Source organism: Elgaria multicarinata, chromosome 4 (genome assembly GCF_023053635.1).
Source record: "Elgaria multicarinata webbii isolate HBS135686 ecotype San Diego chromosome 4, rElgMul1.1.pri, whole genome shotgun sequence".
Lineage (NCBI taxonomy): Eukaryota > Metazoa > Chordata > Lepidosauria > Squamata > Anguidae > Elgaria > Elgaria multicarinata.
The window spans coordinates 137,065,310-137,089,629 of NC_086174.1; the positions used below are offsets into that span (position 1 = coordinate 137,065,310).

Consider the following 24,320-nt stretch of genomic DNA (forward strand, 5'->3'; position numbering starts at 1 on the left):
GTTCTGTAAACTTACCTCTACAAGCTGCGACTTGTCATAATCTGTACGGTGCCGGTAGATGCATTGATTAAGCAGTGAGTATAGCCTCTCAAGCTGGTCAACAGTCAGGTTGTCACTTTTCATAACCAATAAATCAAGTAAATTCTGTAAAGAGAAGTTGGCATACATTTTAAGGATGTTTGAAGGAAATCTAATTCATACTTTGATTACAAACAGTTAAGGGCTAAGGTATTTAGGAATCAAATTACCACGAAGTTTTACTTCATGCCACTGGACTAGATACTGCTGGATAGAATATGGAAATGACATGGATTTTGCCTTGAGAGCTAACAGATATATATATGGCTCACCACAAAAAAATAGTAATACCATCGAACAATTTAGCATTAATCATTCTTTCATTCACATTTTAATATTTTAACTGAGATTCTTTGTAAATTCTACATTGACAGGGATCTTTTTCTTTATCAATTAGGTGTAATCAACACTGAGGACATTACAGGGTAAATGAATTTCATTCAGAGCAATGTCAATGGTGTCACTCTGAATTAGAATAATCTTCCCTTGATTATGTTATCACACAGCCAAATCGAACAAGTCACGTGACAACATAACTGTTATTAAAAAGAGAACTACTTTTAAAAAAGCCCACTGGGGAGGGCCACTACCTAAATCTCAGGTTTTTGATGAGGGAATAAAATGCTCGGTTAAATTGTAAACTAAGGTTAAGCTGAAGTGGGAAGGGGAGGAGAAGACGTAACACGTAGAAGACAAGAGGTTTTCATTTTTATCTTTTTTACTGAGCAACAATACTAAGATACCAATAATTTGGTTCAACTTTCAGCAAGTTAAATACATTTGCCAAAGCTGAGAGGCCCACACTTCCTTCCAAAAGACCACTCATATTAGAATGTAAGCCTATGTGGCAGGATGTTGCTATTTTATTGTTTTATTATGTACAGCGCCATGGACATGGATGGTGCTATATAAATAAATAGTAATAAATAATAATGTGATCCCTGCCTTCCTGGGCAGTCAGAGGGGTATAGCCCATACCTTAGATTAGGGACGTTGGAGGAATCCATCCAGGGGTGAAGTTTGTTGAGCTAGCTCAGCCCCCCAGACTATGGCTCGCTTATCTGCAAGCTGGCCCAATTTGATCTGCATCACCTTGGGCCAAGTCACAGATCTTCGGTTTCTTATCCCCTTAAATTGCCATTTACGCAAATTGCAGCTGTAATTTGTGTAATTTATGCAAATTTTGGCCGTGATTTGCTTAATTTGGTCAAACCGCAGGCACAATATTTAATTATTTATTTATTATGGTACTTTTATCCCACCCTTTAGCCAAAAAGGCTCTCAAGGCGGCTTACAAAAATATTTCTTAAGACAGTCCCTGCCCACAGGCTTACCATCTAAAAAACATGACACAAAAGGAAAGCAGATTGGGAGGGAGGAGGAAAAAATATGCAATTTGCACAAGGTTGTGGGGCACAATTTGAGCATATTACAGATGCAATTTATGCAAATGTAGGCCACGATTTGCATAATTGGCGATGGGTGGGGGGGGCGAACCCAAGAAAGTTCCGAGATTTCAGGAGAAATTCTGCATCTCAGCTCACAAATGCAAGCAGAGCCAGGGGCTTCAGGGAAATCTGTTTCCCCCACAACGGCCATCCGTGCCTCAGAGACCTCCTTCACACCACCCAGAAAATTTCTTGAGATGAGAGGATAAAGAACAAAATATTAGTTTTAAGATTACGTTGCCAACCGCCCTTACCATTAATCTGTCATGGTCAACCACTACCGGTGGTCCAGGGTCCAGCTGCTCCTCTGGAACCTGTGCCAAAGCAACTTTGCGAGATTTTTTATTTTTTAACGTACCTGCAGGTTCGGAAGCAAATATCAAATGTGAGAATGCATGGGTACCAATTATAATCACATTAAAAATAAGAATTCATATACAGCTTAGAATTCAAAGTCACAAGTACCTTCAGTCAGAACAATAGGACTCAAACCACATCTCAAATAAAATATAAATGCCATCTCTAAATTTCTACAACTGACACCCGTTCTTGGGGGGAGGGGGGAAACAAAATGCCCAGAAATTAAATAGCTCCTGCCACCATCTTTTGCAGACGTTGTAGCAAAGGCAGCATGGCTTTCGTGTTATTCACCCTCCTTTTCATCATCCTGTCTCTTGTCTCAGCATCAGCATCCCCTTCAATGAAGAGCACTAGCATGATGTGGGAGAGGCGTGTCCTGAGCTGGCCCTGTGGCATCACCAAAATTCCAATCAAGCTGAAATAAAACATCCTGTCCATCGTTTCACCCTGGTTTAATACATAATGCCCTAGCTGATTGGATACTCTGAGGTTTTATTATATAGCCTAGTTACTCAGGGAGTCAACAAAATACACTTCTGTCATCACCCATCAGAAATTGGTTCTCATTTTTATCTCATAAAAAATGGGTTGCCTAAAATCATTTGGCCACAGAATACCTACGTACCAAAATGGGAACCAACTAGTTCAAGGGAAATATATGTTTACTTTGAATAAGAGAACGAAACAGGAGATAGATAGATAGATAGATAGATATGCACACACATGCATATAGTGCATACCTTCTTTATCTGATTCAGTTTCTTTAGACTCCATATCTATGCCTTGTGATTTCTTTTCATTATTGCTGCCTTGTGGTGTGTCACTGCCAGCCTGTTTTATCTGTTCTACTTCTGGGATATCGTTTGACCCATCTGATTTTTCCATTGGTTGGTCATCAATTGTTGCATTTTGTTCAAGAGTTGACATGTCAGGGATACTCGAAGGTAAAGCCACATTCAATGATTCACATTTGCCATACTGACATACTGGAATAGGTGTACCCTCAGAGGCTTCGCCATTTAAACGATCCCTCTTGAATGTCTCCTCCTCCTTGGATTCCTTCCCTGCATTCATAGCAACTTTATTACTTACAAGCAGGGATTCATTTGAACTCTCTTCTGTGGATGGTATATTATTTTCTTTCCCTACTGTCCCGTTATTAAGTCTTTGTTCTCCATTTATATCCATGACATCACAAGACGACTCATCATTTGTCAAAGAGAGATCACCCGTTTCCTCTCCGTTCTCCTCAATGCAGTCTGTACTTCCCTCAAGTTCCCCATTCTCCAGCAACTTGCTGTCCTCCCCTTGGTTTTCATCATCTGCAAACTTGGCATCATCTTCATCTTTCTTCAAATTATTCACTTTTCTCTTTTTAATAATGCCTTTGCCCCACTGTGAGCGTCGTCTTGATTTCCTCCTTAATCGAACTAAATCATGAAAAGACAAAGTATCCCTTAGAGGTACAAACATTTCCTCAGCCTAAAGTGCTTAGTAAGCAGCAGGCAAGTTATTAATAAAATGAAGTAGATTTATTTGTAATACGGTTAAATATTATAACCTGCCTATCTGACATAAAGGCAAGTAACTAGGCTCATAATACTTTACAACAAGTACACCATTATAACAAAGCAGCAGCAGCAGCCTGAACGAAATAGCTTTGTGCTGCTCCAAAATGCCACTTGAAAAGCCAGGTTTTTACTGCTCAACGCAGTGATGGAGCCAGGTGGGCCTCCCTGAGGTGGGGCATATATTTACATTTCTCAAACATTAAAACTTTTAACTCATATTTATTTACCTAGTGAAAATTATTGTAATTATGTTCAGGCTATAAAGTATTATGCAGCCTTTATATTAAAGAATTCACCAAAGGAGCAGGGCGGGGCAACTAAATTTTGCAACTAAAGATTTCAGAAAAGAAGTGATGTCAGTTTTTCCAGGAAAGGGAGAATGGAAATTGTTCCTAGGCTATGCAAATTTTCCTGTGCAAATTAGGTAATTTGCATAAGAAATTCTTTTTGTGCAATCCAGATGTTTTGAACCACAACTCCCAGAATTCCTGACCATAGCTCTGTTGGGAAACTGATAGGAGGGGTCAAAGGGCGTGGGGAAGGGAGCCTTCAAGTGTGATCTAATGTAGCATGATTATTTTACTTGTATTTAATTAATATAGCTTCAAAAAAGTAACCATGTTAGATTTTTGTCCCAGTATTAGACTTGAAACACTTAAGAAAATTAAAGCTTGCTTAATGTTTTTTATATATTACATTGTGTAGACTTAAAAAAAAACTAGTAAAATTTTAAAGATAAAAGCATCTACTTCCCTTACATTATTTAAATTTAAGAAAAAGCCAGTGGTGCTGAAAACTGTTGATACACTAATAAATTTTAGCAACCCAAAGAACTGTGCATGAGAAGCTGACAACCACTTATCTACAACTTTGAAACTGACCAGCATACCTAATACTATACTGTAATGCAACTAGCATCCATTCAAAGTTACTAGGGAATTTATGAAATGGGGGCGGGGGGGGGGGTCCATGGAAAAATAAAACAAAGGAAAATGTTCTGTTTTGAGAAAATGTTCTTCCCCACACTACAGTAGAGAAGTAATCCATGGGGATCAAAATGGCAAATAAATTCAGAACGAACCTGCAGAGGATTCGGGTTACATTGGGGCTGTTTTCATGGCAGGATAGCTCAGCATCAGTTACAAAAGGTGCAGCCTCACCATAACCTCTCTGTGAAGCTACAGAATGTGCAGAGCACATACAGTCACCATTTTGTACAAGCAAGGCGCACTCGGGGGTTGTCGTGTCATGAGAGCCAGGCAAGTGTAGATAATGCGAGGGTTAAACAAACCTCGCATAATCCATGGTCTGTTTTGGGGTTATGTAAGAATTGTTTAATCCTTGCATAACCCATGCCTGCCGGGTTCGCACAACATGGCATATGCTTGTCATCAGAACCCAGTCAATGAATCACCTAAAAACAGTTCTGTTCGCCATTGTCTGAGAATCGTATCAGAAAGCATCCCTTTTACCAAGCCAAATCATTGGTCTATCTTGCTCAATATGGTCTACAATGACTGGCTGCAATGCTCCAGCGTCTCAGAAAGAATTATTTCCCAGCACTACCTTGAAATGCCACGGACTGGACCCTGGAATCTTCTGCATGCTCTGCCCCTCATTAAAATCAACAGCACATATATTAAGTATGGTTAGGATTGTGGCAAAGAAGTAGAGATGTGTATATTCCATACTCCCATGCCAGAAAGGGATGTAAAATAATTCTACATTTTGATAACTACAATTTTCGTTTGCAAAAGGAAAAAAGCATTTATCTTTATGGCTCTGAAGAGAAATGCGTAAGTGGGTTGGCAATATAGGGAGAGAGTAAAACAGGCAGGGAGAGGCCAACAGGGATTTTAGGGAGCAGAACTTCAGCACTTTGCCCTTTCAGGTCTGTCAGACAGTCAAGCATCCAGCCAATCCAAATATTTGCAAAGTCTCAGACACCATTTATGGGGGACATTTCTTCCTAATAATATTCAGCAGGTTCTAAATAGCATTTGCTCACTCTGGATAGTCACTGTTCTCAAAGAGGGACGGGGGGAAATTTCAGATATATCTTATTTCTTGCAACACAATTCTCCTGGTCTTATCATAAGCAGAACAATATTTGCCCATTATGCTTACCCAATGTAATACAGTGCAACATGTTCAAGTAGTAGTTCAACAACAAATCTTTCCCAGACCCAGAGACAGCAACTGAATATCACTACTAAAGAACTAATTCAATGACGCTAAACAATGTGCTTTTGACACCATCTACTGGCAATAATAATGAACAATCTAGGTTTCCTTAAGTTAGTGGAAACATTTTTTAAAATACATTTCCAATATGCTTTAGCTTATAAAAGAAAAGGAACTGATTCCTCAAATACACTCAGGTGATGCCGCATTAGCGGAGTGAAAACACCCACATCTACATCACATGCAACCAAGCACAAATGCCAACATGTTCCTCACTGATCTAGATTATTTTTATACTCAAAGGTGTGGAAGGCAAACTGGAAACACACACACACACAACTATCCAAGCTTTCTCTTCACCCCATCCCACTTCCTTGTCAGCGTGTAATACAAGGACATGGTTAAAAGTCCGCATTGCCCTTTTTGCTATAGCATAAAGCTCTGAAAACAGTCTACATGCTAGAATCAGCTTTGGTTCTCTAGAAGTTGCACCTCTAGTCCAGGGCTTTTTACATTTGTTATTCTCGACTATAAATCTATATACCACAGGCACAACAAACAAATCCATGGTAACAAACCTATTTGGGATGAGTAAAGAATAGCGCTTGAGCTTGAGATGACCAATACAACATTCAAACACCTTTTGGTTTGCATTTAATGTGACAGAAAGACAGAATGCTACAGGCATATGTGCAACAGGGACGGTGTCAATTGCTCCACTTCTCTGCCACTGTGGTGAATTTATTTCTAGATCATATCTTCGCTATGGTGCACTTAAGCCACCTATATCTCAACACAATAAAACACTTCAGCCAGGAATAAGCAACTTCTCCAGTATCACAGTGAGTATTTATCAGCTGCCAGGGCTTGCGATGATAAATTTGATCAAAAGTCATTTCCCCCACATTTGCACATTCAGGAACCAAAAAGGAGCCGTGCGGAAATCACAAAGTCTGCTGCTATTCATTTCCACGGATGAGCAGATGGAAGAACTATGCCAGGCATACCCATGAGCTTTTAAAAAGTGAGAGCAGTAGAAGATTGTTGTGTGCATATGTATTTCATTTCTTTTATTATATGTCTATACTGACCCATAGCCGAAGCTCTCTGAGCGGTTCAGAAAAATTAAAAACCATTAAAATACATTATGCAAAGTACAAAAAAGCATTTACATGAAAACATATAAACGGAGAGGTCACACACAAACAACATATATCTAAAAATACTTTTTAATGCAATAAGTGTACTTGGTTATCAGACACAGCCAAGCCATAATTCAGCCACTGGGCGCTCCACTGCACTTGGTCCTAGCCACTTGTTGGGGGACAGAGGAGAAGGAAAAGAGAGAGAGAGAAAGCTAGACTATGGCCTGGTTCAGACAACACGCTAAACCACGCTGCTTAACCACAAAATGGTTAATGGAATACATTAAGGTCAATGCATTCCGTTAACCATTTTGTGGTTCAGCAGCATGGTTTAGCATGTTGACTGAACCAGGCCAATGCTTCTCTCACTCCAAACTTTTATACTGCTATTTTGATCGTGCAATGTGCACTTCACCATCACCTTTTACCCAAACTCCTCTGGTCAATTGTTGGATTCTGAATCAATGCAGCATAGAACTGGATAGTATTTATTTATTTTCTAAAATATTCAAGTTATGGCTAGTTAAAGTGATGCAAATAACACTCCAAGCTGAAAATATGAAGTTCCTGTCAGAGCAATAAAAGTATGGTCACTAAAAAAAAGTATCAAAAAAAGTAATTCTACTATATATAGTGTTCTGTGCAAAACCTTCCCTATTCAAAGTTCTTCCAAGCTCTTAAGGGATTTCATGCGGCTGAAAATGTGACATCTCTTAAAACATGAAAACGATTTAGCTGTCATACAGAGAAGGCATTTTATAAATACTAACCAATACAGGCGATAGTAAGGTTGCTTTATTTTGAGGATGATGCCAAGGAGAATAATAATAATAACAACTACTATTTATTACTACAGCAACAACAGGAGGTGTGCATCCGAAATGTGTTTGCCTTTGTAATGGCTACACTTATTGCCTGGATAAAATGAGCAGAAATACTCACATGCACATTTATTTGCAGAGTTGTGCCAAACTGTCATGGCATTTTTTTGGCGGTTCTGGAATGCCTCTTCAACTCCCGTTTCTGTTTTCTGTACAGTGGAACCATGAGGATTTATTTGCTCTGCCGTTACTGACAAGCCTGCACATGGAAGATAAGCTTACTTATTTAAATAATCCTAGGAGTATTAACCAACTGAGTTTTAAAAAGCAGACTGGGATATAGTACTAATGTCCCCACAGTAATTAAATAAATTTAGATGGACACTACAAAGCCTGTCAGTTGAAAAAAAACCACACCTCTTGTTTTGAAGAAAATAGTATTTAGCATTTATAAAGCGCTTTAGTGTTGAAAGCACGTCACATGAATTATGTTGCATTCCTCACAACAAATCTGTAGAACGGATATTACTCCCCATCTTGGTGATAGGGCGTTAAGACTGAGAAATAGTGGTTTGCCTAAGGCCACCACGCACTTCCATGCTAACGGGGTGATTCAAACATTTATATCTCAGTTGCTTAGATTGAAATTCTAAGAAAATGTACTTGGGACTACATCACATGGAAATCAGTAGCACTGACTTCTGAGTAAATGTGGATAGGATTGCACTGTTAGCTAATAAACAATACAAGGTCCCTAACACTCCCAATTTTAATAAGTGTTGTAAAAATGGTTTAAATTTTCATGGATTGGATCCTTTAGTCCAGGGGTGAGCAACTAAAGATGGGTCAGGCCAAGATGACTTTCCACCCAACCCTCTACAGGCTAAATAATACCTGAATGACACCTCTGATATAATTTGGTTCCCAGGTGAGAATAAGCCATGGATTAACTTGGGGCCACGGATGCATCATTTGAGGGGTGTGAGTGGAAACAGGATGCGGCTCAGATACAGCATGTGTGTGTGTGTGTGTCCCCGTAATGTATGGGTTAATTAACCCAAGATCTGGCATCAGATGCCTCCATTACATCTGAATAGAGCCACTCTACCAAATGATCAAGAATACAATGTCATTTGTATATTTTCACTGTCAAAGTAAATCTATGATAAATATGATTTAATGGAACTGTAATACCTCTCTTTTTTCTTGCTTCTTTTATTTCTTCACACATTTTATTGAATTCTGGATCCAGCTCAGCAGCTATGATAGCATGTGCAGTGTCCTTCAGAGTACAGGCTCTGTGCCTAATTATTTTATCTACAAAATTAGCATAACTCATTTTAACAATCAAAGGCATTTTTGTTTATTTTAAAATTTATGAATCATCCTTTGTTACAGGAGCGCCCAAGGCAATAGTATAAATATCTAAAAAAAACAGACGATAATTTAAACCAACCCATAATTAAAACTGTACAATTAACTGCCATAAAATAAATAATATCCACATAAGTAATCAAACAGCAAGCATTAATCATGCAAGTGCCAGATGGAACAAATATGTTTTAAACAATATTCTAAAATTTAATGTAACTTGGCAGTCTCATCAATCTACATCAGGCCCATACAACTTGCACTCTAGGCTGAACATAGCCCATCAGCAGCTTGATAAACCTCTTCTTTTAGCTACCTGGAATTGCAAAAACAGTTTTCTGAAAAACTGGCAGGGCACAATGCATGGTTAGAGAAGGGCTGCCTTGAGGTTGGTGGGCCACACGTTGTGCAGACCTGATGTATTTAAGGACCAGAGTCTGAAGCTCAGTTTAGGTTCGTCAAAGCTATGAATGAAAATCCATTCTTCCTACATTTTGGGAGAAACAGTCTTTAAAAGAAGTAGGATTTTAATGTTGAATTATCAGATATCGTTCTATAGCTAGACATAAAAATGATTTAATTGCAGTTAGCTTCAGTGACATTTCGGTAGCTTTGATAACTATAATTATTCTTTTTTAAAGTATTTACGCCTTCTATCAAAAAGTCATGAAGCTAAATATTTGCAGCAAATGAATAAGGTTACCAATATATAATACTAATTGTAGATTTGAATCTTGTTTCACAAATGAAAATTGGGGGTGGGGGGAGGAAAATTTACCTCTATAAGAAATCTGATATTTAGTCCCATACAAACATTAGCCTGTTTGTGTTCTTATGCAAAGGGAAGGTTGACGGGTGGCGGGGGAGGGGGGCACTGTTAGAGAACGGATAAGTTGTAGGGGAAATCTTCACTTTCTTGCTTTGCAGTTTAAATTGGAGACATCGGCTTCGCGTTTTAAAATAAAATGGCTTAGATCCAGAGATCCTGTGAGTGGGAATTTCATTCACAGGAGATTCCCGCTGATGGAACAGGGGGAGGGGGGAATGATTTCCATCAGTAGCCTCCTTCAACCTGTAGTCAGTCCCCTGTGCGCCTGAAAGTCTGCTCTGGAGGATCAAGGGAATCTCCAGAACACCATGGGAGGTAGGGCAGGGGATTGCAGTTGGTGGAGGGAATCCAAGAGTTTTCCATAGGACTCCCTATGCAGTTGGAATTGTTAAAGAGGGATTTTAAAGGGACTTTTGGCATTTGAAGGACCATCTGTCAGGTATGCTTTAAGGTGGATTCCTGCATTGAGAAGGGGGTTGGACTTGATGGCCTTATAGGCTTCTTCCAACTCTACTATTCTATGATTTTATGATTCTATGATAACAAATGTTGTGAGAAAGAAGCCCAACAAGCTATGTAGTTCTTTGAAACAAAACATTACGAAGCTGACCCTAACTAATATTAAGAAATAGAATGTAGTCAAATTTAACTTTTGACCCATTTCCATTTATAGGATGCAGCTTATACTGATATTTGAATTTTGGTTGGATAACAATTGAACGTGCTTTCACATTTGAGGTAAAGATAAAATATTTCCTTACCCCCAGGATCTTTGTCAGGATTATATTCCAATGCATTGCTGCAGATAAGATCTATGTCTATTAGGAAATCCTTTGTCGTTAAGTAGTTGTGTTTATCAATTTTACTTATTACTGTAGACAGGTCCATCGGCTCTTTGATAACTTCAAGGTAATCTGAAACCTATAATCAAACAACACACGAAAGTGACACAGAGATTTATGCTAATGTTAACATATTCAGCATTATATTTATTTGCATTTTCAGACATATTTACTTCAAAACATTTTGATCTATGAAATATTAAACTAGTATTAGTAAACTCTTTTGATCACCCGGATACATTACTCTGATTTTAAACAATTTCTAGAGAGAGCCCATGGTAGGAGCCACAACACCCTTTGCTTCTGATTTTTAAGAGGCAAGGGAAACTCAAATATTGGCTGCTATCAGAGCCACCTTGTTCTGTATAGTTAAAGAATTTTAAACACATTTTCATTTTTAAATATAACAGAGGATGAAAAACGTTGGGACTCTTTCCCAAGGCTACAAACACAATGTAAAAGTAATTATTTACATGGCTATTTCTAAAATATACACCACCAAGCAGGTTCCTGTATTGCAAGGCAAAGACAGATTCATAGGAGCTGAAAAGAAGAACCCAATACAGATTTTACACTTTATGGGGAGAGCCTGGCAAGGAGAGAAAAGTGGGATTGCATACCCATCCTTGCCTGACGTTCACATATTGGACATGTTTGCAAAACAACTAATCCACACCACAGTAGATTCCAACTCTGTGAGGCAAGAATTGGGCCTATCTATGTAGATGCCTGCGCAAACGCTGGAGAATCAATCCAAGTTCCTCACCAATAAAATCATTCCCTGTCAAATGTAATGTTTGCATAGAGCGAACGTGGTCCACATATCAACCTAAAAGGTAACCTGAGTAAAACTAAAACATTAATTGAGAAGAGAAAGAGTGCCTCGTAGTCAAAAAGTTCTAGGAAGATCCACTATTTGGCCTGAGACTGAACAGGTCCTACATGTGGGGCTGTACAGAGGCCACAAAACAGAACCTACGTAATTAAAATGATGCTGTGCACAAAATTTTTAAAAGATGTACTATACAGAACTATGCACAAATGAACTCCAGAAACCAAAACAAGAATGCTACATTGGCCAGGTTCAGAAAACACACTAAACCATGCTGCTTAACCACAAAATGGTTAATGGAATTCCCGTAACCATTTTGTGGTTAAGCAGCATGGTTTAGTGTGTTGTCTGAACCAGGCCACTATTTACTAAAGAACAGATGGGGAACCTCTAGCCCAGCAGGCTAATCCAGTTGCCAGGATACCTACTATGGCCCCGGAAAGCCACATCACACCCACTTGCCTTTGCTAAGTGCTTTGATCCCCTCACCTAAGACATGAGAGCGGTGTTTGCCTAGCTAGCGCTAGTGCTGACAAGGCAAGCCCTGCTCTTATCTGCAATAACTTATCAGATATAAGAGCAAAATTTCTCTTCTCAGTGCTAGCTAGGGCACCCTTGTTCTTGTCTCTGTTGAGTGATTGCAGATAAGGGCAGGATTTCCCTTGTCAGCACTAGCTAGGGAACCCCCTGCATGTTGTTGATCACAGGTAAGAGGCAAGAGCAGGCTTCCCTTTCTCTAGCAGCGACAAGGGAAAGCCATGCACATCATCAGTGTGTGTGTGTGTATCCTGGGAGTCAATCCAACCCCTGGGAACAGAAGCAGTTCCCTACCCCTGTAACTAAAGGAAAAAGGAAGGTTGATTTAGGGGAAGTTGTTTCCTGACACAAATTTGACTCCAATGCAGAATAAAGCCCCATTCTCTTAACCTCCTAAAAGAAATATATATATATATTGTAACACAATATTTCATCCTTCATTTCAAATCTGAAATGGTTAATCTTAGAAAACATTATGGTAACTTTTTTTGTACTGTCTGATAGCTATTTTAGAAACCTAAAAAATAATAATACTTGCACATGACAATAACTTCCCATGAAAGGTGCAAATGTAATGTTTATTATGTTAATCTGTTTAGTTATGATCCCCCAAGTTATATTCAGTATTAATTATGGGGTTAAGAAAAAACATCCTGAATCCACCGGCCCTGAACCAACACACCAAATAAGAATGCAATTCTCTTGAATCAAACTTTATCGGAATTAGTCTAGTTTGTTCCAAATACTGTTCAATAAACTATTCCATATCTCTTAACAGTTATCAGCTGCCTCCTGACCACCAAGCTAAACTGTGAATTTATTTTCCTTATGCACAGAGTACTCTTAATCCAACAAATTCTCATCAGAGAACAATCCCATCCACTTGTCAGCTATCTTTTCCTCCCTTGGTTGAAAAGGATGAAGTAATGTAGTCTCTACACAAGCTTAATATGATCCTCACTTTACTGTAAACTCTCCTAACACATTCAAATATAACATCTTTGTCGGTCTGCAGGCTCAAGTCATTGTGATTAACCAGTTCTTTCCTACTCTATTTCCAGGTGATACAAAAAAGAAAAAAAGACTAGACCCTTCCACCCCATCCCAATGGACCCCTAAAAATGCCTCTTGGTGTCATGACTATGAGAAAAAGAGGCTACTAGCTCTGGTGCTAAGAAATTTCTTTATTTTTATCCGAAATATAAAAATTTTAAAATGTTCAAAACAACTTCAATCAAGCTTGTACAATGCTCAACGTTTCGGATCCGGAGATCCTTCATCAGGAGCTGTACAACGAAATAAATTACTTTTTGAAGTAATTATAACTTTAAAACCTTCTAGATATTTTTTACAAAACCGCAGTGGTGTTCATTCTGTCGCCATCAGCAGTCAAACTGTTCTGTCAGTAGAATGTTAAAAGCATTCTACTATATAATTCTGCAAGATTGGATATGGAAAAGCAGGGTAAGTAGTAGCTGGATACACAAATAACCAGCCAAAACCTATTGTCACCAGTGAGTAAACATGGTTTTGTCCCTGACTTCAGGCTGAGCTTCAAAGCCACTCAAACAAGAAGTCTCAGTGCTTAGGAATTCCTCTGAAGCTCAGTGTAACAGCAAGGATGAATCCGTACCCTCTCCCACTGGGAAGAAGGGCAGAAGCTTGTACTTCCAAATCATTGTTACTACTTCATTCTGACCATTTCGTTGACCATTTCTCACGTTGGGCTGGGGCAGATACCACCAACACACCCACCAGAATAAAGTATGCGCTCATCAACACCAGGGAGCTGGCAAGGACATAGGTGGATTTCTGGATGGATTCAAGAAAACTATCCAGTGAACTCTACTGGGCACTTCTTTTCAGCATGAATGTCTGCCTTTAAGCACAACTTCTCTGGACCAATGACTTTCCCATCTTTCAGTTTTAGCATTGATATTCCTTTCTGTCCAGTAAAACTATCATTTTCTATTTTGTGCCGTTTTAATCAAGTTAGTTTAGATTTTAAAAAATGAATAACTTGCAAGAGCACTCAGGTAAACTTAAGAAGTGACTTGTGGCAAACAGCCTCACAATAAAGGAACATGGTTACATGTACAGAAAAAAGACCTTGGCCCAATCTACACCAAGCAAGATATTGCGCTACGAAAATGGTATGAAAGCAGTATATAAAAGGAAGGAGCCACACCAAGCAGGATATAGTGGTATGAAAACGGTATATGGTGTGTGCCAACGGGCCCCAACAGTTGTCAGTGCACTTCAATACCGTGATAAAGCAGTAGTGTGGCTCCTGCCTCTTATATACCGCTTTCATACCACTTTCATAGTGCAATATCCTGCTTGGTGTAGATTAGGCCCTAGTTGCTAAGGCAGCCTCCCACATTCTGGTGCCCTCCAGATGTTTGGGACTACAAATCCCAGCATTTTCTACCATGGGCCATGACAGCTGGGTGTGATGGGAGCTGTAATCCAAAATAACTGGAGGGCACCAGGCTAGGGGGAAGGCTAAGCTATGGTGTTGGCCAGGGCTTGATCTGGGCCAGGACTCAACATGGGAACTCATTTTCAATACAGGACTCAAGCTTTGGAACATTACAAAACGTGTTTAAAAACAGAGTGCTTCTGAGAATGTGCAGAATGCATTTATCTCACTTATATCCACTGCTCATGGACTACACATTTAGGATTGGGGCTGGACTTTCATATTAAAGAATGCAGCTTTCCAAGGTGGATCAAGCTCTGACACAGCTCAGAAATTAACCACTGGCCCAGCTGTGTATTTGAAAACTGTAGGAGATGATTTATATTTTTCCTTGCATTTCTCTATGAAGTAAACCATGAGAGCCCAAACACAAGCTACCCTTTGAACAATCAAGCCCCCAGACGCTAGCACAATGCAAATTACATTTTTCTAAGCACATCACCACAACTTGCTATTTCTTGAGCAAATTATCTGTGCAAAATTGAGTTCTGAAGTTGACCGAAAACAGGACAGATGTCACAAAATGGCTTGAAAACATGATCTAAAAGTGATTTTCTAGTATACAAGTAACAGTTAAAGCAACTTTGCCTTTCTCTTTAGTTCCATTCGAAAATGTTGTTTTTCTCTTAAGGCAAAGTCCAGCAAATTTAACAGTGACTCAAACGAGACTAGCCAAATTCAATCTTTGATTGTTTCAATTTTTGTAAATGGCTACGCAAATAGTCAGTAGGTCAAATTATACAGTTAGAGCCTTACAATTTTCCAATGTTCTCTTTCATTAATAACAGACAAGGGGACAGATAACTGTTTAATTTTTTGAATTTTCTAGAGTAGACATTACAATTCAATAAATTTGTTTTACGACTTCCAATGGCCCAATGCTGTTTCTCCAGGCATCTAATTCCTGTGAGCAAGTAAAATTATCACCACAGAATGGAAGATACAGCTTGAATAATAAATATTAGCACTATGGCCAAGAACATGTTAGCTGTGGCTTCAAACGTTAAAATTAAGCCACTATCCCTGTAAATATGCAAAATGGGTTAGATCATAGATATAATCTGCAATAATAATTAGTCTATGCTTTTTGATTAATTGCTAATAAGGTCAACTTCATTGTTTGCACGTTACTGAAACAAGACCTCTTCAATATCCACCGGTTTGCTGAAGATGTTAAAGCGCTTGTCTGTGGCCAGCCTCTTGGTAACATCCCTGAGAAACAACCGCAGCTCTCTCAGCGTGTTTTCTTCCTGGTCCTCCATTCGCTGCTTTTCAGTCTCTGACAGCTGGCGGGTAGGAGATGGCAGTGCAAGAGGAAGCACCTCTAAATCAGAAAGAGCTAGAAGAGAATTGAAAAGTCGGGCAAAACAGGATCGTCAGATTACAGCCCCTAAAAATTTCACAACACCCATTAATTGCATACTTTTTACTCTGATCAGATTTGATAACACCACAAATTCTTCTTCTTGGCTCGTCTTCTTGGATCATCTTCTTGGCTCGCCGCTCTGCCCATGTTATTCCACTTCTGAAATCTCTTCATTGGCTTCCAATTCACCTCAGAATCCAATATAAACTCCTCCTGTTGACCTACAAAGCTTTTCACAGTCTAGCTCCTTCCTATCTTTCCTCTCTCATCTCACACTATTGTCCGGCTCGTGCTCTTTGCTCCTCAGATGCCATGTTTCTTACCCGCCAAGGGTCTCTACTTCCCTTGCTTGGCTTCGTCCATTTTCTCCTGCTGCCCCTTACGCCTGGAACGCTCTTCCAGAACATTTGCGAACTATAAGTTCAATCGCAGTTTTTAAAGCTCAGCTAAAAACTTTTCTTTTTTCTAAAGCTTTTAAAACTTTATTTTGATCTGACTTTTATACTGTTAGTTTTACTCTACCCTGTGCCTGTTTGGTGCATTCTCTTCCCTTCTTATTGTTTTATTGTGATTTTATTAGAATGTAAGCCTATGTGGCAAGGTTTTGCTATTTTATTGTTTTACTCTGTACAGCACCATGTACACTGATGGTGCTAAATAAATAACAACAACAACAACAACAATTCTGAACTCCTTATCTCAGTTTTGCAGGCCATAGTAAAAGAACCATATTGTGGGGACTTTGAAATTCCCATAAATTTCTACTCTCTCTGCTCAGCATCAGCAGCTTTTCCTTCAATGAAAGAGGAGTTGACAAGGGACTTCGTGGCAGGAATCTCAAGAGCCTACATGACTCCCAAATAGTCAATTAAAGACAGGAAGATTTTTTTAAAAAATATTAATAAGACTTATATCATCCCTTTTGACTGAATGATCTGCAAGGCAGCTTACAGTAGATTGGAATAGTACACACACTCACACACAAACCAGCAACTCTTTGTCACCTGGCCAATGACAGAGGACAGAGTGTTCTTCCCTTCACCTCTGCAGTCTCAGGGCAACTCTTCCAATCTCTGGAAAGCCACAATTAATGGCTGCCAGGTTACAAAAGTATCACTATTGGGGTTCCAGAAGCATTCAGTGGCATAGGTTCCCTTTCAGTGCCCTTGAATGTGATAAGCAACAAATTTAGCTCTCAATTTCATGGCAACTAGTACGAAAAAGGAAACACGCAAGGTAGCGTTTGAATGGATTATATGTTCCAAATCTTTCTTCCATGCTCTCTGCACCCACCAAGTTTAGTTGTAGCCACCCTCACTTACATACAGGAAGGGACACAAATAGGTCCCATGTGGAGACTGGAGGGGAAGGACAGATAGTTAAGTAGGGTAGATAGCTTATGGTGTAGTGAAATCTAGGCCATATTGTACCACCAGGACACCAACAACAACAACAAAAATTATAAGTTTACAGAAAGACGAGACTCCAACGGGGAAAGGTTTAAAAGCAATGGGTGAGCTGCACCTAAACAGGTTTAACACAAGCAATGAACGGCAGGAATTAGCTTATGTAAATACCTAGAATTCAATGTCATTCAAGGCCAGTAAGACTTCAAACAATTCTTCGAAAATACAGATGATCCAGTTGGGAGCTTTCTTGACACATTTTGATGCTTAAGGACACCTGCCTCCTCCATATCCTCACAAGAATATTGCAACAGCCCTGCTGGATCCATCTAGTCCGATATCCTGTTACCAACAGTGGCCAATCAGTGGCTTCTGGGGAACCCACAAGCTGGGAATGAAGGCAAGAACCTCCCCCTGCTCTTGCTTCCAGGTAGCACCACCCAGTAGCATGCTGTCATGGCAACTAACAGCCATCTGCTTGGAAGAGAAGTCCCTTTCCCTCCCTGCTGGCACGGCTAGGGTGGAGGCAGGCTTTTGCAGGAGGGAAGAGGGGGAAGAATGACCCACCTTTCTAAGGTGAGGCGTGGGCGAGGCTTGCCTTTAAAAGCGAGCCCAACATGCACCCCAGGCCTCTTTCATTGTCGTAGTTTTCACCCTCTCTCCCTCTTCAAAAGTTTAGTATGGGACTAGCCAGGTGTCCCTTTTACATGGGGGGGGGGGGGGGCGCTGAGTAGGTGGAAATTGAGGGTGGATAATTAGGTCAGTTAGACGCAGGGTTGTGCGAGAATCTTAGGACCAGATGAGGTTGGTGAGCACACGCTGGGCACCTTTATGGTGATTGGCAGGTTCTGAGGCCTGGTCCTCTGGGGGTTCAGCAGCTCTAGACCCAGGATACGGCCTGCCTTTGGGGACCTCACTGTCTCACCTACTCGGCGTTAAGCAGCACGAGTGGGGGTGGGATGGGGTGGTTTTCCCTCAAACACACATGTGTAGCATAAGAAAGGAGCCGGGTTTTTACCCAACTCCTGGCTTGGCCAAGTGGCTTGCCCATACCAAGGCTAGTTGCCTGGAGAAAGCGCAATTAGATTCCTGCACTGTCATGTGCAGGTCCAGGGAGGGATGAATTTACCAATGTTTAATAAAGAGGCCCTAGTTTACCCAAGCTCTGGTGTCTGAATCGTTATTTCCTGACTTCTTCCTCTATCTGCAAACTGTGCCGCACAAAAAGAAGGTTGTGATTTCTACATACTCAAGTAACTCCCTTGGAATGCAAATGTATATATATGCTCGTTAATTAAAAGCAAAGTAAAACATGAAGAGAGCAACCCTATGGCCCCCTAGACAGTGTCGGGGGGGGCATAGGATTGTTTGGTTTACTGGCTCCATCCTTGGAGTTAGTACACCACACTCCTTATCCCCCTCATAGCCGGTGCAGACAGTACCATGCCGGCTACCTCCCTGCACTCAGAAACCTGAGCGTGGAGACAGGGGGAAAAGTCATGTTCCCAGGGGCAGGGAGCGAAAGAGACCAGGGAAGCTGTCTTATGCAGGTTCCTATGCTCACCCCAACCTCCTTCCCTCCTGCTCCGAAGCGCCACAGCTCACCCATCTAGTAAAAATGCAGGGCAGCTAGAGTGCCCCAGCCACCCTGTATTAGGATACTTGGTAGCCTCCGACTTCAGTGGCTGCCAACTGTCAACACAGAATTGCGCCCTAAACCCTCCAAAACAGCCAGCCAAAGGCCTGCAAGCCTCCGGAATGAATGTGTTGAAGCAACAGTTAAGAGCAAAAAAGGAAATGGGGGGAGGGGACAGAAAGGAAGAAGGAATTGCCCCCTGTAAGACTTTGTCAATGTATAGTATTTCAGAAGAGGAGTGGAGATTAGAGTTGGGGGGCTTACATGCCGTGACCCTAAAAAATTCCCCTCCCTGCACAGGGATATTTCAAGAGGAAGAAAAGCATAAGGAACACTTTTTCTCTTTTCCACTCTCCAGACTCTCTCTCATACACCCACATGCACTATAGAGCTATAAAAAGTTCTGATTCTGGTCTGGCAATTCCAAATATGAGCCTATATGGCAGGGTAGAGCAAGGCTTCAGAGAAGGAAGAAAGAAAAAAAAAAAGAAGGGTCATTTTTCCAACCAACCAACCACCACATGGCCAGGCCTCAAGAGGGTTACATTTTGTTGCAGGTTTCACTTCTGATAACTAATAACCATTTCAGAAACCTCTCCTCCTTTAATTTGTCTAATCCTCATATAAAGCCATCTAACCTAGTGGACATCACTACATCTTTATAGAAGTGAATTCCATAACATATGCATGGTGAGTAAAAAGTACTTTCTTTTGTCTGTCCTAGCTTTCCTGCCTATCAATTTCACTGGATGACCTTGAGTTCAAGTATTATAAGAGGAGAAGAAAAATGTCTCCCCCCACTATCATGAGAAATTTGGAAAACTTTATTATGTCTCACCTTAGTCATGTTTTGGCTGACCTTTTCTGCAACTTTACAAATTCTACAATATCCTTTTGAGATGGGGTGATCAAAACTGTACAAAGTATTTCAAATATGGGCACACCACAGATTTGCTTAAGGGCATTACAATACTGGAATTCTTAATTTATTCCTTTTAACAAACACGCTGCTTAGCATGAAATCTGCCTTTCACAGTTTCCGTACACTGAGTCCATGCTTTCATTGAGCTATCCGTTTGGAGCACTTCACAGTTCATGGGATTTCACCATCCTGAACAATTTGCTGTCATTTCCAAACATGACCAACACATTTATCACCCTAAATTCCTCATTTATGAAGACTTGGTGGTTGATGAACAGGCTTTAGGCTTGTATACTCCCTCTCTCTTCTGTACACCAACTTCATCTTTAAGTAGAGAATGGTACTCAGAGACACAAGTACATCCACTGGATATAAATCTCATGCAGGGTCCTAGACAATGACTACTGTTTCCAATTTCATATAAAAACAAATGCAAACAGAATGGTTTTCTGGTGGACGATTATGTATATTCTGGATTTTATAGAAAATTAACATACCTGTTTGTTTTCTCCTTGGAGGAGGCATTGATGCCTGAATGAGAACCAGCTCTTGGAAAAATTTACGCCTGTCTTCTTTGCTAGGTCTCTGAATATAAAAAACCTCTTCATACTGGATTTTAAAGATACACTTCACCTAAATGAAAGAGTGAGAAATTAGGAGGCTGAAAACATATTCTAGTAACTTAATAATCAACTATACCATTAAATTCTACAGACCAATTCTTCAAAAAGGACAGCTGAGATGTTTTTCTTTCTCTTTAGAGTTTTCATATCCAAGGTTACTTGTACCATTGCTCTACTCTAACATGTATGTTGCTAGGGATATTTGAGTCCTCCTGAGTATACTTTGCACACAATAGATCAATACTCATCGTAAGATGCACTGAAGTGTTGGGGAAAGGCTTTTTAGTGGCACGTACATGGAAGCAATAACATCTGAACTGGTCGGAGCAATACCTCCCAACGAAGCTGACTTCACTTAAAGATGCTAGAGCCTAGGTACCATTTAAAGATGGATATAGTAATCTATCAATAGAACAAATATAGGCTGGGATATTTGCATACTTTTTAAAAAACCAAACTGCAGGCCTTCACACGATACCACTTTTCCCCTCTCTTTCGGGAGTAAGGACTCTAAAGCTACATGCAATGGGGGGGTTTGCTGTATGAGAAACACACAGGTGGCAATTCAGAAAGAACTGAGTGGAAAGAGGGACACCCTCCCCTCAAGGCATGCAACACTCCACAGGGACCTCCCTCTCGAGGAAAAGCAAGGAAGTGCTTGCTCCTGCTTTTTTTAGCTCTGGAGGTTTGAAATGCTGCCCTGTGAAGGCATAGATCCCCATATATGCGCATACGTGCAGACCACAAAGAACTAGCTGTGCAGTTTTTTGAATCCCAGTGAAAGGTATAAAGTAAGACTATTTATTTTTACTAAATCAGTGTTAGAAAGCATTTCAGCTATTAAATATGGTACAGAGAAGAAAACTGGAAAATGAGATGGATCCGAAAATTCTCTGCAGAGAATTTTCAACTCAAACTTGGGGAGATTCAGAAGAGGCGAAGAGTGGAGTCTCCAAATCATCCCGTCACTTTTTCATGGTTGCTACCAGTTTTGTGGTGGTGATACTCCTTCCAGGGGAGCAGGGATGGGGCAGTCACCATTTTTTCTTATCCATATGTTCCCTAGAGTAAGCTGATCAGCTTAAGAATTACGCTAAGCTTTCACAAATACCCCATTGCAAAACTTGCCCAAAAGACCCTATCCCAACTTCACCACCTGCAACTGGAGGGGCAAAATTGGGAAGGTAATTTCAGGTCTGCCCTAGCAGAAGCTAGTAATTGATTATGGCCCTAGAAGGATAATGAGGTGGAACAGCAGACAGAAGAGGCAAAGACAATGCTATTCAATTAATTCAACACCAGTTAAGCAATCACAGAGCTAGGACTCTTTTCCTTGACTTTCCCAACCTGCAGTTGTCTATTCTTATCATAATACATGAGGGTTGTTAAATTTCCTCAAGTATAAAGATGCGTGAAATGTTGGTGGAGGTTTCCCTCAAAGTCAGGAAATTTGGGGAAAGTTCCTGCCTGCACATAGCAGGACTTTCTATATCAGGCTCATAATTCCTTAAACGAAGCCTATTCGCTTCTCAAGAAAGCACTTCATACTCACCTCTTCAGGCAGTTCACTGTACATGGTTTCAGAGGTAGAGAGTAGAAATATAGGTGAGAATGACGGTATGTCTTGCAGCAATGTTAGAAATGTAGCTCTCACAGTTTCACTGACAGCCTCCCACCAATCACCAATATGAGGCATGTAAACAATACTTGGTAGAGTTCTTCTTGCTTCACGAAAGATCTAGTTAAAAAGCATTAAGAGGATACTAAGCCATTGATTAAAATGGCATGCAGAGTTTAAAATACAGCATGTCACATTTCGAAGTGTAATGGTTTTAATAGCATCTCCCTTATCCACAGCTCGATTCAGGATCTATTGACCTCAGCTGCCTTTCTGGAGAGCTCCTTCTTTCGAGACTGCTGCCTCCAGAAGCACATTTGGCAGCAACCCAAGAGAGGGTGTTTGGTGGCCACTCCCAGGCTATGGAACTCCCTCCCAAGGGAGGCTAGGTTCGCTCGCTCCCTCTCTGTTGGCCTTCTGCGAGCAGACAAAGACAGCTGTATTCAAAAAGGCATTTGGCCTGTGGGTGCTGTTTTCATTTTTTATTCTGTAACTGCTATGTTTCTATTGTATTTTATTGTTTTCAGCTAGTTTAAATTATGCCCGTAAGCTACCTTGGTTGCCATTTTTTGTTAGAAATGTGGGTTACAAATAAAATAAATCAATAAAAGGTGTATGACATCAAATTACTAAAAGAAAATAAATTCCAATTAATATGTAAAATAATGTGATCCACTGCAAAAATCAGTGGTCAGCAGAAAGACATCCTTGACATAACCCTTTTATTTTACGTTATTTTATTTATATTATTTTTATTTCTTTTTAACTTATTTTTCGATGTATGTCAACTAATCCAATTTTTTTACTTAAAGATAAACATGTACTCTTTAATTACAGGATGTTATAAAGAAAGGAAGGGAAAACCTAAAAGGAAGGGAATGGGGGCCAGAGGGTAATGCGTTGGACAATGAAAAAAACCTAATAAACCATTCACTAAAAAGGGTTAGATTTGAATATAAGCAAATTTCATATATTGTCCTTATTGCTTCAAAACAAAGCACTGTTACCTACCACAAAAATCAGTAAATCAAACAAGGACATTAAATACCGTTTTCCCACTTTTTCACCAGATATAATTTTTCAAAATGCGTTACTTTCTTTAAAATGGTCTCCCATTAATTTAGCAATGTCACTGCTCATCTCAAAATACTCAAACAAATAAAAAGCCACTTTGCACCCTACCAATAATTTCCTGAAGAAATAACATGGTGGCGCTTTCCCATAATATAAATACATTACATCATCTTCTAGTTACGTGATTTTCCTATACTCTAAATGGACGTGTCATAGCAAAATTACATGGTGATTAACAACAAAGTGTTTGGGCTTAAGAACTGTCCATTCCTCCCCACCCCCACAAGCACTAACATTTTCCCTACCATTATTTCAAACACCAAAGACATTTTAATTATTCAAAATGGAATGGCTTTGGCACAGAACATGTCATGGTAGAGCCTAATTGTAAACAACATTTAGAAAGGCCAGACATTTTTAGCAACTCTTGGTAGTTAGGTCTTGTCATATAAAGCTAACTAGACATTTCTGAAAAGTCCAGTTTTAACAGATAGGTTACAAAAAGACCCAGCAGTCTAAAGCAGCTGCTGCCCTATGTCCAGGGCCGGACGTAGGGCCTAAGTCCAGCCCTGGACTTAGGGCCCTGCAAAGGTGACCACCGGTGGGCGAAGGCCAAAGGCACGACTTGCCCAGGGCACTGTTTTATCCTAAGGCTGGCCCTGCCTACATTGGCCAGAAACAACATTGGCCAGAAACAACAAAGGATCCATCTACTGCTCACATCAAAGTCACATCTAAGATCCAGCAAAGAAGTTCCCTTTCTGTCTGAGGCTCCCCACCGGCTTCTTCCTGAATCATCCTAAATCTCTCTATACCCACTTCCTGGGAAATTGAACAGATAGGCATCCCAGTCACAGTTTAAAAATAATGTTCATACTTCTAAAGCAAGGGTGGGCAATTTGAGGCCCGCCGGATGTTTTGGACCACAATTCCAATTATACCTTACAATTGACTATACTGTCAGGGATGATGGAAATTGTAGTCCAGAACATGTGGCGGGCCACCGCTTTTTTAAGTATAGAGTTTGGGGGAGCTTTTTTTAAATTAGTACTCTAAAAAATCCTTATTTGAACGTTTCGAAAATGTCCCTCTGTTCATCTCTATCTGTATGATATCCCTTATTTTCATCATATCTTCCTATTGAACTAGAGAACATTGTGAGGAACGAACAGTAA

The 24,320-nt window shown here is 40.1% G+C and overlaps 1 protein-coding gene across 2 annotated transcripts in view; it reads right to left on the minus strand.

Annotated features, from left to right (window-relative positions):
• The window catches only part of ATAD2B (ATPase family AAA domain containing 2B), an 82,548-nt gene that overhangs the window by 5,289 nt on the left and 52,939 nt on the right, over window positions 1-24,320 (minus strand). Inside the window, exons 19-27 of one of the 2 annotated variants that reach the window (XM_063125227.1) lie at window positions 22,006-22,191; window positions 20,328-20,463; window positions 15,658-15,839; window positions 10,569-10,728; window positions 8,802-8,924; window positions 7,729-7,866; window positions 2,627-3,316; window positions 1,781-1,884; window positions 16-144 (exon numbers count right to left, since the gene is read on the minus strand). In XM_063125227.1, coding sequence (XP_062981297.1) covers window positions 16-144; window positions 1,781-1,884; window positions 2,627-3,316; window positions 7,729-7,866; window positions 8,802-8,924; window positions 10,569-10,728; window positions 15,658-15,839; window positions 20,328-20,463; window positions 22,006-22,191 — 1,848 coding nt within the window. Of the gene's footprint in view, window positions 1-15; window positions 145-1,780; window positions 1,885-2,626; window positions 3,317-7,728; window positions 7,867-8,801; window positions 8,925-10,568; window positions 10,729-15,642; window positions 15,840-20,327; window positions 20,464-22,005; window positions 22,192-24,320 lie in introns of both variants that reach the window. The other variant, XM_063125225.1, reaches the window with a different exon arrangement.